Here is a 14,074-nt window from a genome sequence, read left to right as displayed (position 1 = left end):
TACTCAGATTTTCACAAATCAAGATCAGCAAATAATCCTCCTATGATATATCATTAAACAATCTTGAGACCTTCACACACACATATGCAATTTTAGCATAAAATGCCAACACACGGGACACAGAATATTTTTCTTTATTTTTAGAAGCCTATTCTTTGCAAAGTGTAGCTTTCACAACCATGAGGAGGAAAAATGATAACATAAGAAACTTTAAGAAACACTGAAGTTAAGGGTATAACTCATTAAACGTAGGATAAAATGAGAGCTCTTGGGATTGCACCTGTCATTTCCCACCACGGGCATCTCTGGCTGGAGAATTAAAACATCACAAAACATAACAAAACCTACTCTGTACAGAACTATGTGAAGAAGCTCACTTTCCCCACCAAGGTCAGATGTTTACCTAAAAGGGGTGCACTGAGAGTAGGCCATATCAAGGTCACGTCTCAAGTGAACCTACCACTCTACAGAGATGTAAACTAATTAACCAAACAGGGAACATCAGAAAAAAAATAGTATCATCAAAAGAAACAAAATGCTGGTGAAATATTATGAGCAATTATTTTATTTTACCTGCTGTTTCAAATTGTTCAGCAACCAGAGGAAAAGACTGCAGTGATTTAACTTGCCACATACAACTCAGAGCTAATGAGCTGCAGGAACACTGAGTATGGCCAGTGTGAGGAATATAATCATGTGAGGAAATAAAGCAAGAATCGACACCAGGAAAAGGGAAGTAATTTGCTAGGTAGCCTATAATTAGCCTCTGAATCTTACAGTAGAGAATATTATTGAGGCAAATAGCTTAGGAAGATTTAAAAAGGGATTAGTCATTCACATGAATGAATAAGCCCAGAATTTAGTTACCTGAGCCAGAGGGGGGAATAAAGGCACCTCATTAAAGCCATATAACCCGTCTATTTCAGGGTATGCAGGTCCTCAGTCTGGAAGAGGTTTCTAAGAAAAATATATATGCTACTGGAAATTTAGAAATCATTGATCAAATGATAGAATAACCCAATCAAACTAGAATATCACAAACAATAAATATCCAACAGTGGGCCAAACTAACAAAGATTAACAAGGGTGGTCAATTCCAAGGAATCATTAGAAATAGTATTATTTCTGTACAGGACGGGCCCGATCTACAGAAAAATATGTTACCTCGACTGTTTTTACTCCGAAAAAGATACGTAACTTTTCCAAATAATAATTTAACTATTACTGAAGCTAAAATTTTGATACGACGGAAAGGAAATTATATTCTATAGAATAATTCTAACTGGGGTTAATATTCAGACTAACTAGAAGCTGATCCCGACCTTGAGATATTTCCATTACAGTGGAATTAATTTAATTCTACAGTATTTAATTTTAATAAAGAGAATGGCTTCTACCAAAGCTTTGCTTAAAACTAGATAAAACTTTATTAAATTATTCAAGAAAAAAGCACGAAAACACAACACCAAAGCATATGAGTTGGAACTATTTAATGAAATGATCGCTAAGACATTAAATAAAAGGAATTAAAATTCAGGTGTAAAAGATTTCCTACCTGAATTAACAACATTTTTTTTATTTGTCTGAAGCAATGTGATGCTTTAAAAATGCAGTCCCCAGTTTTTTGACACTTCCACACACACACACACACAAAAAGCTGGGGTCTCAGTTCTTTCCTCTTGAATCTGGGCGGGCTTGGGACTGCCTTGTCAAGTGACACAGAGTGACTTCCAGGGTTTGCGCGGAAAAGATCACGCAGCTCCCACCTGGCTCCCTGGAGACTCTGGCTCCAGCGGGTGGCCACCCCCCATGTAAGAAGCCTGTCGCCCCAAGATTACCATGCTGGCAGGGCCAGGGGCAGGGCCTCCTGCGGATAGTCCCAGCTGAGCCCCCTGACCACAGCCAGGTCCAGCTGCCACCACGTGAGTAAGCTGGCATCTGACCACAACTGCGTGAGAAGTCAAAGGTGTGAACTCTCCAGCTGAGCCCTCCCCAAGTCTCTGGCTGGTACACCACCATCAAAACAAAATGGTAGTCTGAACTCCCTCGGTCCTGGAGGAATTTGTTACACAGGGGACACAATAACTGGAAGAGGTTTTATAATTAAAGAGGTACCTCTGGGGATAACTGGGATGTCAGGATAGAGACGCAGGCTGCAGCCTTCCATCATACTCAAAATTTAAATATACCGTGGAATAAGATACCAGAAATTCAGGCTCAAGTATTCACCTTATTGTTCCACCAAGCTACACTTATTATAATTTACTTTCAACCATCCACCCAGCCTTTCCACAAATATTTATTGTGCACCTACTTCATCCTGGGCTCTGAGCTGACTGCTTGCTATCAACAAAGCTGAAAGAACAGTGGCGTTGGGGGCAGAAAAATGAATCAAACATCAAGTCATCACTTACACATATAATTACAAAAGGGGATAGAAATACAATGACTGCAGAGGGGAAAGGCCTCTGAAAGCCTTCACGGCAGATTGATTTGAGTCTGGAGACTTAAGGAAGGCTGAGCTCTGAAGAATGAGGAGAAATTCACTCAGCCAGGGAAGGAGAGAGCAGGCCTGGAAGCGAGAAGGCACGAATGAGCAGAACAGAGGCCAAACCCCAGCAGCAGTGTTATGAACTGAGATCTTTACAGAGAGCAATGGGAAGGTCTTAGAGGTTTCTGAGCAAGATAATGAAATGTTGAGATTTTCATTTTAAGATATCGCTTTAGCTATCTAATGCAATACTTCCAATGTTGACACCACCAGGCTCCAGCGTATTAATTCTCTATGGAGTAAATAATAAGTCCACTCCACAGATATTCCTTTCATGCCTCCAACATGTCAAGAGGTAAGAAACGAATTAGCAAAAGAGATGAGCTCTACATACTTCAAGCTCTACGGTCTAATGGAACACAGAGCAGGAAATGGGAAATTTAAAGACAGTGCAAGAGGGCACCTGGGTGGCTCAGTGGTTGACAGTCTGCCTTTAGCTCAGGTTGTGATCCTGGGGTCCTGGGATGGAGTCCCAAGGAGCCTGCTTCTCTCCCTCTGCAGGTGTCTCTGCCTCTCTCTCTGTGTCTCTCAAGAATACATGAATAAAATCCTTAAAAAAAAAAAGTGAAAGGAAAATCTTACCAGAGGTACAGAGGGTTGTCAAATTTTGGAAGGATGCTTACTCCAGATATAGGGAACCTAGAAGAATTCCCAAAGGAAGAGGTGCCTGAGCGGAGACTAGAAAAATCAGTTAAACATGAAAGGCAAACAGAATTGAGGGAATGGAAAAAAAGTGGATCCTCCTAAGACAGAACCTCATGTCACTGAAGGTAAAGGCTCATAATGAAGAGAGTCACGGAGTGTTCAGGGAACAAAAAGAAGTTTTATATGGGTGTAGGCTGAGAGGGGACCAGCAAATGGGAGTTTGCACACTCAGGTACGCGTAAACTCTGTTTAGACTCTATTCTAAGAGTAAGAGGCAGACACAGAAAGGCTAATAAGATGGGGAGTGCCAAGACCAGTCGAGCATCTTATTTAAAAAACCCTCTGGCTGTCGTGTGGAGAACAGACTGGAAAACAGTCAAGATTGGAACACTGGGACCAAGTGGGAAGCTGCTATTGGAATCCAGGACAGAAGTGGTGGAGGCCTCAGCAGGCAGATGTCCAGAGAAATAGAGAAAAGTAGAGAACAGGATAGAACTATGTTTAGGAGGTAGAACTGAGAAGACCTGGCAATTAATTAGGTGTGAGAGGTGAGGGAGAAGAAGAACTCAATGATGACTCCCAAGTTTCTGACCTGGGTACAGCTGATGGAAAAGGGGAACCCCGAAGGAGGAGCAGAGCTTCAGGGGTGCGGGAAGGACAATGAGAAAAGGGAGATTTAGTTTTGAGATGTTGAAGGTGGCTGTGGGTGGGACAAAGGGACATGTGCAGGAGACAGATGGCTACAGGTGCTGAAGGTGAGGAGTGATGCAGGCTAGAGGAAAAGATTTGGAAGTCAAGAGCACATAGGTGTTACCTGAAACGCTGGGAGTGGATAAGCTGGTCCCACTAAGAGTACAAAGTGTGAACCAAGAGGGGTCAGGACATGGCCAACAGTAAGAGATGGAAATATAAGAGAAAGCTCAAATGGAAACAAAAGGAATGGCCAGGGAGTCAGGAAGAAATAGGAGACTATGTTGCCATTAAAACTTGAAGTAAGCCCAACTATAGCTTTTCTTGACTCAATTTCTCCTGATTTTCTTACGTGAAGATGAGGCCGGGTTTGGTAGCCATCCCATCCCTGGACCTGGGCAAGCATCCTCCACTTCCTCAAAATATGTAATTAAGTTTCTTCTCCTTCTTGGACTAGAAGGCTTGTGATTTTTGTATGATACAAATATAAATTTAAAGGAAAAATAGAACAACTATATTTAGCTTACAAATAAGATGATAAATGTAAACAATGTAAAAAGCCCATGGGTTTAGAGGCGTATGGACCTAAATCCCACTTCCACCATTTTTCAGCCACGTGCTTTAAGGCAAGGCGTTCAATTTCCCTGACCTGGAGCTTCACCATGTAGCCTTCTATTACCTGCGGCCCAGAAATGGAGCTGTTCCTATCTTCTCAAACCCATTATAATCAGAAAGTCAACCCCACCAGTGCCAATGGAAACAGTACTGTTCACGGTTGCAGATAACCTCCTTGTTGGGAAATCGATGGTCAGGTTCAACCCTCATCCTGCAGAAATTATCAGAAGCATTAGACAAAGATGATCACCCCTCCCTCTTCAAAGCACCATATGGGTTTGCTTCTGGGTAACCACTCTACCTTGGTTTCCCTCTTGCCTAACTGGCCCACTCCCTTTTAGACTCCTTCCTGGTTCCTTCACATGTCCCAGGTTCCATATTGGTAAACATTGCTGTGGCCCCAGACTCAGCCCTCCTCTAACTGCTATCACTCCCCAGGTGATCTCATCTAGTCTCACGGCTTTAAATACCATCTACGCGCCCAGAACTTTCAGATGTCTATTCTTTTGTTCCCGTCCCTCTTCTCAACGCAGACGCCAACTGCCTCCCCAGTACCCCTTTGTGAATGTCTAAACAGCCTCTGAAACTTAGCACGAATTCCCAATTCTCCTGAAACCTAGTCCTCCTACGATTCCTCATCGCATTAAATGGCAGCCCCATTCTTCTCATGGCTTTGGCTCAAAACCTGAGTCATCCGTAGCTCTTTCCCTCTCATCCCACACTCAGTCATCAGCAATATTTGTCAGCTCCACTGTCATGATACATTCAAAATCCAACCAGCTCAAGCTCTCCTCACCTCTAGCACCCTACTCTGAACTACACCATCTCTCTGGATCCTTGCCATAGTCTCCTGACGTCTTAACTTCCCTTCTTGACCCCTACGGTATATTCTGCACAAGAGCCACAGTAAATCTCTTTTGGAGGTTACGTTATATCTGGTTAGCTCAAAGTCGTCTTGTAGCATCCCATCCCACTCAGAGGAAACACACATTGTCTAGGGTCCTAAAGTCTTCTCTGACCAGCTTTCCCACACCTGCTGTTTGCTTCTTATCACTCCCCATCTGATTCCCTATGCTTCGGCCACATGGATCCCCATCCCGTTCCTGGACCACCCCCAAGCACGCGCCGATCTCTGGAACTCTATACTTACTCCTTCCTTAAATAGCCTCGTGGTTTGTTCCCTGACTGCCCTGACGAAGATCTCTACCCAAAGGTCACCTTGTAAGACCCTCCCTGATAGCCACCCCCCCAATTGTAAGTATACCCAGAACAACCTCTTCTGCACCATTCCTTATCATCCTTCTATTGTCTCTTTCTCCAAAGTCCTTATTATCCTCTAATATACTAATTTTTTTCCTTATTTTATTATCTATCTTCCCCCAGCCTTGTATATAAAGTCCATGAAGCCAGAGACTTTATCTATTCTTTATCTGTTTATCTGTCAGTTCTCTGAATCCCCAACAGCTACAGCAGTGACTGATATATAATAGGTATTTAATATATAAGTGAATTAAAAGTAAATTATTTGTGGAAACTTAAAAACTCAAGGGTAATAACCCCAAAGTTGATGAGGCAAATAATACTGATACCGTGGAAAGAGAATGACATAGTTCGGGAATAATTTTCCTGTAGACGCTTTTGATTTTAAGACGTAATTTGATTTGGGAAGGTTCATTTAGTTTATCACATGAAGCTCTTCTGACAAAGTGAATTTGAACAACATACACAAATGTTTCAAATATTATAAATTTAAAGATTTGCCTTAATGTCATGAATGATCCAAAACAAACTTAGCAAAATGATGTTTTAAGTAAAGGTAGTAAATTTTTTGAGAGGAGCAATCTATTTGATAATATTTTATTTCCAACAATTAAAGCTCTGAGAAATACGTATATTAAGAAATAAATAACAGATGAATTTATTACCTTGGCTTAAACATAATAGGAGGAATTGTAATACGTTTACTGAACGGTAAGCTGGTGTTCCAGAATAGGTTTAATAAAATCCTCCCAAAAAGTAAGGAGAGAAAAAGGGACCCACAATTGTCTGGCAACTTAAAAGCTTATTTATACCACCGGATAAAGCTGAGAAAAAACACCATGCATAATGCAGAAGGCCCTAAGATGGCTCCTTGAGGGAACGTAATGCATTTAAGAGTATCTCATGGTACTTGGCCTACTGGTACCCGAGAGGTGTTTGTTTTATGCATAAATGGCACACTAATAAATGAATACATTAATTATAAGAAATTACCAATCAGGTGTCTGTCGACAGTGCCCATGACAAACTCAATATAAAGCTGGGAGCTTAAGTCCTAATTCTCCTCTTTTTCTCTCTCTCACATCAGGAATAAGGAAGAGGCTTCCAGTATAAAAGCTGAGCTCTACTGCAGAAGGTTAAAAAAAAAAAAAAAAAAAACACCACTCTAAAGGTTTCCATTGACGCCCAGGGTAAGTAGTAATACTCCTACTCGCCCTGTTATTTGAGATCTCCTAGGCAGGGGAGCACAGCGCCGGGTTTTGCTTCCCAGCCTCATCTCCAGACAGCTGGAAGAGACAGGAAGGGAAACACCCAGGCGGCCCACAGACTAGGCCCTGCTGGCCCAGAACACAGCCCTCACCAGGAGACTCCTCTGCAGAAGTCAAATGCCAGCTAAAATCAGATTTTGAAAGGTAAAAGGGAAAAGATTATTAAAGAGGAATGAAGAAGTTATCAGAGACTTATTATTAGAAACAGAAGAGAGAAATAAGGGCATGAGTCAGTGAGGCGTGAATGCAAATGTTATCGCACCCTTCAAACACACACGTGAACACAAGCAGGCAAAAATCCGTGCACGGAAGCCTAAGTTGACATATGCCTTAACTCTCACTTTCCAAATGTGGAGAGTGGCTTAACAGATTTCGGTCTCATTCTTCTTCACATTTTCAGGGCTATCGAAATCACACCTGGCATGACAGAATGTGAAAATTCACCTGTGTGAAGACGGCTGCATTCAAACTCCACGTTGAACACGTTAGTGTCTAAAAATATACAGGTTGGTTTAAGATTCAACGGGGGGGGGGGGAGTAGGTTATACTTGTACCCATAAAGGTCTGCATGACTCAGAGTTTAATAATAGGATACATAAGATGTCACCCTTAGGTCACTGATTCTAGAGTGACTATAGTAGACTGCCATTTTAAGACATCACCATCTCGCAGCTGTTTTGTTCACAATCTGTAGAAGAAATGTGTTGCTTGTCTCTATTAATACTCCCCTGACAGGTGTATACATTCCAACTCACATGCATCTGCCAATTGGGAGCGCTCTGAAGCCGAGCGATGAAAGCCACGACAGCTGTTACCTTTAGACAGGCCTTGATGTGCTCAATTCTCTCCTCTACCCAGAGAGCTAAATATTAATACTCTTGTGTTGTAACAGATTTTCCTGTGTAAAACCAAAATCACAAAGGAAAGACAGCAGAGGGGGATTTCTGAAACAAGCACAGTATCTCTCTATGAAATAAAGTAGGCAACCATCTTTCCTGCCAGGGACTTGTGGTAGAGGCCAAACCAGCTGAGAAGGTCAACGCTGACAATGGCTCACTGACCTACAGGGGGCTGCAGACATCCCGGGGGCTGTGTGCTTTAGCCACAGGTCACGGGGAAATACTTCCACAATGAAAGTATCGATGATTTATGTACGCAGGCAATATAAACTAATATTATATATATATATAATAGCTTCCCCTGGGTCATGGCGCTCTAGAGCCTCCGAGTCGACAATACCCATGTAGTTAGTGCCAAGGATTATGATTTATCAGTTCACCCCTCCACCATGGCACGTGAAGGGTAGATGACACACACCACACTGTAAAGCCATCCCACAAAGAGGGGTTCCCTGCAGCCCCAGTCACCGTGATGACTGGAGAATTATGTTTTGAGAAATAAAACGATTATTTCTAACGCTCAGTCTGTAGGTACTTAAGTCATGGCCCAATCTGCTTCCTCTGTGCTGAAATAATGCCCAAATCTCCTCTCCGGCCTTCGTTGCACATCCAGCCCGTAGTGGCACTCGTGGAAATAAGACATCATCTAAAAATCTGTGTCCTTACCTTCCAAGCTCATACCTTCCTTCAAAGAACTCGGCACCCCCTTATAGAAGAATGGGAATGTAACCAGGCAATAGTCCAACTCACATTTAGTAGACATTTTTAGATATTTGTATAAAATGCTGAAGAGAGGCGGCTCCCCTCTATTTTCTTAAATGATGCTAAACAATGCACTATTGGACACAAATTCAAAAAATGGCAAAAAATGTCACTGATAACTTTTTCTTTCAAATATATCATTTTCTTTTAAAAGAGCGTAAGGGCCCCACAAGTTCCAGCTTAACAGATTTTAGTCGGTCAAACCCAAGAAAGCTTATAGAATGAGAAAGAAAGCACTCACTGTGCCCTTTTGATCTGGCTCAGAAAGGCAACAAAACAACTCTGTAGTCTGATTTTGTTTTGCTTTAGGACGGGTATGTCAGTGCAGATCGTGCAATTCTATTTCACCGATGAGGAAATTAAGGCCTAGAGAGGTGAAGTGACATGGAAACACAGACCCTTTGAGTAGAAGGGACCTTAGCATTAACACAGACCAGAAATATTACAACCACAGGCCTGCATTTTTGTCCAACTGGGAAAAATGCCACTTTCGTATAAACCAAAAATCTGTCTAAACAAAAAATCTTAGAATATTTCTAAGTTTAATAGCAAACTTAGCAAACCTATTCTTTTTGTCTGCTTTAAGACTTTGTCCTCTGTCTTAAACATTAAGAAGTTCAGAGTAGAATTCGGTGCCTAAGCAGAATAGTACTTTCTGGCCATGGTGACCCTCATCCTCTCTGTCACTCAGTTCTTCCTAAATTCATTAACTATTAGTTGAGTGTCTGTTCTACGTCCAACAGCATTCTAGGTGCTAAGGATACAGCAGTGAACAAACATGTATCAATTTGTCTTCCTGGAAAGAAACTTTTTTCGGTATAATAGAGTATGTGAATACCATGAAGAAAAAAAAAAAAGGGAGATCGGAGCGTGGAGTGAGGCTAAACTTTAAAAAGTGTGGCCAGGGAAGGCCATTTGGATGACACTTGCATGCACCACTGAAAGAGAGAAGGGGGAGAAGTAAGCAAGCAAAGGGAATGGTATCTAGGGGGATATTCCAGGCACAAGGAACAACAAATACTAAAGCCCTGAGGTAGAGGCGTGCCTGGCCTGCATGACTCATATTTTTCTTGTTTATTATTTTAAATAAAACATGTTCTTCTTTATTGAAAGTTCTGTCCCATACTTTGGAAGAAAATCAGGGACGTTCGTACAATCCTAATGACGACAGGCAAGCTTCAGATTCACCTCCGAGAAGTTTTTAGTGGTTGTGCAGGACGCCGCATGCACCCTGCCACCCTCCACTCCCCATTCCTTCTCTTCTCCACTACAGATCAAAATACTGACTTCCTCAAACTAACTTATGGAGATTTAAAAACAAACAAACAAACAAACAAAAAACCCATCTGCTTTGGGGAAAGGGCCCACCTTAAGGAAATCAAACTGCAATGCAGAACCCCGCCCCCCCACCCCCAATTCGGACTGCCTCCCTTGAACTTCTAAACCCCTGCACTAGTATCCAGCCTTTAAGTATTGTTACCCTGTCGACATCTCATCAGGAGCTACCTTGTATTGTTCTTGCTCACACATCTGCCCTCCTGGTGACTTCCTTGGAGCAGGGCCCCTATCTTGGGAACGTCTGAATCCCACCCCAGGGATCTGCACGGGGATGGCACCGATATCTGCTTGCCGATGATGTCAGAGCAGCTACCACAATGAGAGCAGACATTCCTGCCGGTTTAAGTATCTGTTTGGGGCTAAAGCATGAAAGAGACACTGGCCTCTTCCAGGCGTTTGGATAATCTCCACCGTCTTGGCCACCTTACTGTTTGTGTAACATTCCATTCCCTCTAAGTTCCCCTTCGGGTTTTTGGTCGGGCACAGGACACACTTTGAGTCCACACAGCAGCGTGGATTACCCACCAAACACAGAGGAACCTCCCCGTGTGGGATCCCGGTCCAAACGCTGCGGCCAGTGTCATGAAACCCTATGACGGGAAGGGCACTGGACATAAAACTGTCACACACGAGACAGTGACCTCACAGTCCGGCCAAGCAAACAGATACAGAAGGAACAACTGCAGTGCGTGCAACACACGCGGAAGTGTTTTGCAAGTATGTAAGCAGGGGCCTAAGACTTCGCCAAAAAAGTTGGCACCTGAACCACCAGGGTTTTGGCAAAGACCAAGTAGGCCAATCGGACAGGGGATCAAAGGGCATTCCAGATGGTGCTCAACACCGACAGAGGCCGGCAGACTGGAAACTGCTGGAAGAAGTCCTTCCCCACCGGTGAGGGGAAGCTGGTCTCATGCACTCTGCAGCTTTCCAAGAAAAAAAACAAGCGTTCAAATAAGGAGCTGGGGAGGAGAGAGTGTCAGCACTGCTTGTTTTTTGTTAAACCTCTTGGCCTCGCTGCGCTTTGTTTTGCTCGGTTCTGTTCCCTCTTAAAGTACCGCGTGGGCCCAGCTTCGGCGAGGAGAAGTACCTCACTTTGCTGGGGAGGAAGGAAGCTGCTAGTGGGCAAGGGCCCAGGCCTGAGTAAATGAATGAATAAATGAATGAATGAATGAATGAAAAAGTAAGTAACACTTCTCGGCCACATACAAGTGGAGCAGCATCAAAAACTCCCTCATGGGGGGGGGGTGCAGGGGACAGGGCCTGAAATACTAATTCCAGTCCTTCGCTTGGCCAACTCCATGCAACCTGACAGTACTTTGGGGCCACTCTTTGTCGGTCTCCGGGACACCAGGCCCAGGAGGCACCCTCATCGCCCAAGCTCCTGCTTGGCAGTTTAGTTTTTAAAAGGGGGGAAAAAAAAAGACATGAAGCAGGCGACAGTCCCCTGCAGCTGGCTGCAGCTGAAGCTGGAGGCTCCCGCGGAGGGAGGTCGCAGTCGGGTTAGGGGCGCCGTCGGGGGCGCGGGGAGGCGCGGAGGGGGCGGCGGCGGCGGGCGCTCACCTGGGAGCTCAGGTAGACCCTGAGGCAGTCCTCGCACACGGCCTTCTTGCAGCAGGGCAGCGGCTGGATGGGCTTGTCCTCCAGGCACACCCGGCACATCAGCACCATGAGGGGCCCGTAGGGGTCCCCGAGCCCCGCCAGCTGCGGGTAGGGGGGCGCCCCCGGCAGGCCGGGCGCCGCGGGGAAGGGCTCGGGCGCCAGGTAGAAGTCCAGCTCGATGCTGCCGCCGTCGGGGGCGGGCGCGGGGGGCGCGGGGGGCGCGGGGGGCGCGCTGGTCACCGGGGGCGCCCGCGGCGCGGGCGTGGGCGCGGGCGCGGGCGGGGGGCGGGCGCTGCGGCTCCGCGCCGGGGGCCTCGGGCAGGTCGTTCTCCACGCAGAACACGGAGCAAAGCACTTGCCTCCGCGCGGAGAGCGGGCGCCGCGGGCCCAGCACGTCCAGGACCAGCTCGTCGGCGGCGCGGGCGCGGGGCCCGGGCTCAGGCTGCGGCTCCGGCTGCGGCTGCGGCTCCGGCTCCGGCTCCGGCTCGGCGGGCGCCTGCAGCGGGGCATCCCCGTCCCCGCCGCGGCCCCGGGCCCCCCGCTCCGGCTCCCGCTCCGGCTCCGGCTCCGGCTCCCGCCCCTCCCGCAGCCGCGCCCGCAGCGCCCGGGGGTCCAGGGGCCCGGGGAGCGCCAGCCCCGCTCGCCGCCCGCCCCGCTCCGGGCCCCGCCCGCCGCCCTGGGGCTCCGGGCCGCCGTCCGCGCGCGGGCTCGGGGGCTCGGGGGGGCCCGCGGCGCCGCTCAGCGCGCCCTGCTCCTCGCCCATCGCCCGGCCCCGCGGCCCGCGCCGCCGCCGCCCATCCAGCCCCCGGGACCCCCGCCCGGCGCCGGCGGGCAGCGGGGGCAGCGGCGCGGCTCGCGGATCCGCTTCTGCTTCCGGGTCCCTCCGCCGCCGCCCGCAGTCCCCGCGCTGCGGCCCGGGAGCCGCGCACCGGGGAGCCCCGCCGGCCCGCCCCCCGCCGGCCCCGCGCTCCGCCCCCTCCGCCCCCGCCCCCGCCCCCTCCCCCTCCCCCTCCCGCGACGCCCGGCGGCGCTCCTGCGGGTCGGGGCGGCGCCGGGGGGGAGGGCGGGGGGCGGGTCCGAGGGGCCGGTGGGGGGCGGGCGCGGTGCAGGGGAGCTGGGAGGCGGGGTGCAGGGGGCGGGTCGGAGGGGCCGGGGCCTGTGGCGCCGCCCCGCCCCGGGAGGTGCAGCCGAGCGCCGACCCGCGGCCGTGGCCTCCCCGCCGCCCCTGCCCGCGGCGCCCCCTCCCGCCGCTGCCCCGCACGCGCACCCTCCGCACCCCGCCCCGCACTCCTACCCCCCCCGCACCCTTACCTACCCCCCTCCCCCCGCACCCCTCCGCACCCCTATCCCCCACACCTCTTCCCCCCACAGCCCCCCTGCACCCCTACCCCCGCACCCCTACCCCCACCCCTCCGCATTCCTCCTCCCTACCCACGCACCTCTACCCCTCCCGCACACCTCCCCCCGCACCCCTACCCCCCTCCTCCGCACCACTACCCCCCGCACCCCACATCCCCTCCTTACCCCTACCCCCCCGCACTCCTGCATTCTTCCCCCTACCCACGCACCTCTACCCCCCGCACCCTCCGCACCCCTCCGCACTCCGCAACCCCGCACCCCTTCCCGCCCCCCGCACCCCTACCCCGCCACCTCTACCCCCCCCACACACCCCTCCCCCCGCACCTCTCCCCCTCAACCCCCCCCCGGCACCCCTACCTCCCTACCCCCGCATCCCTCCCCGCACCCTCCCGCCCCCGTCCGCACCCCGCCCCCTCCCCCTCCCTCACCCCCCCGCCCCCCGCGGGGCTGCCCTGGGCCGCGCACCAGCCCCACTTCTTGCAGAACCGCCGGCGCTCGTGGCGGACGCGGCCCAGAGGCGGCTCCCCCGGACCTGGGTTTCTCTGGGATCCGCCGAATCCGAAACCCTCCAACGAGGCGGTTCGGAGAAACGACGCGCAAAGTGCTGGCGCTGCGGCCCCTGCCTCTGCCGGGTCCGGCCGGGTCGGCCTCCGGGACCGCAGATGCCCCCGGAGCGCTCTGCGCCCCCTGCGCCCGCCGGGACCCCGTAGCTGATACCTAAGAGGTGCCCCCTTTCTCCTCCGTGTCACTGTCCCTTTAGGACATTTTTTTTCTTTAACCCTTTAAAGATCACAGAACAGGTAACACGAGGTCGTGAGATGACTTGGCCTAATTACTAAACTGGACCATGGGGGGGAATCCGGGGGAGTTGGTCCCATTAGCATAACCCTATTTATCTCCCAGCCGGTTTCCAAGACAACAATTACATTTCAGCCAGAATTTGATTATGTGTTGATCTATCTTTATTTTACAGGAAGTGTTAGTCACCCAGACTGGTGTGTTTTAGTTCCCTAAAGCCAATGAAAACATTGTGGGGAAGCCAACCCTTGTTTTTTCATCTTGAAACGGAATTCAATTTACACGTTCAT

The 14,074-nt window shown here is 49.2% G+C and overlaps 1 protein-coding gene across 1 annotated transcript in view; it reads right to left on the bottom strand.

Moving 5' to 3' along the window:
- Positions 1–12,390, bottom strand: part of RNF217 (ring finger protein 217) — a 131,067-nt gene extending 118,677 nt beyond the window's left edge. The window contains 2 exon segments of the mRNA XM_055310140.1: positions 11,589–11,913; positions 11,915–12,390. Coding sequence (XP_055166115.1) covers positions 11,589–11,913; positions 11,915–12,390 — 801 coding nt within the window.
- Between the last annotated feature and the right edge of the window lie 1,684 nt (positions 12,391–14,074).

The sequence above is a fragment of the Nyctereutes procyonoides genome, unplaced genomic scaffold (genome assembly GCF_905146905.1).
Source record: "Nyctereutes procyonoides isolate TBG_1078 unplaced genomic scaffold, NYPRO_anot_genome, whole genome shotgun sequence".
Taxonomy (NCBI): Eukaryota; Metazoa; Chordata; class Mammalia; order Carnivora; family Canidae; genus Nyctereutes; species Nyctereutes procyonoides.
This window is presented reverse-complemented; position numbering and strand designations above follow the sequence as displayed.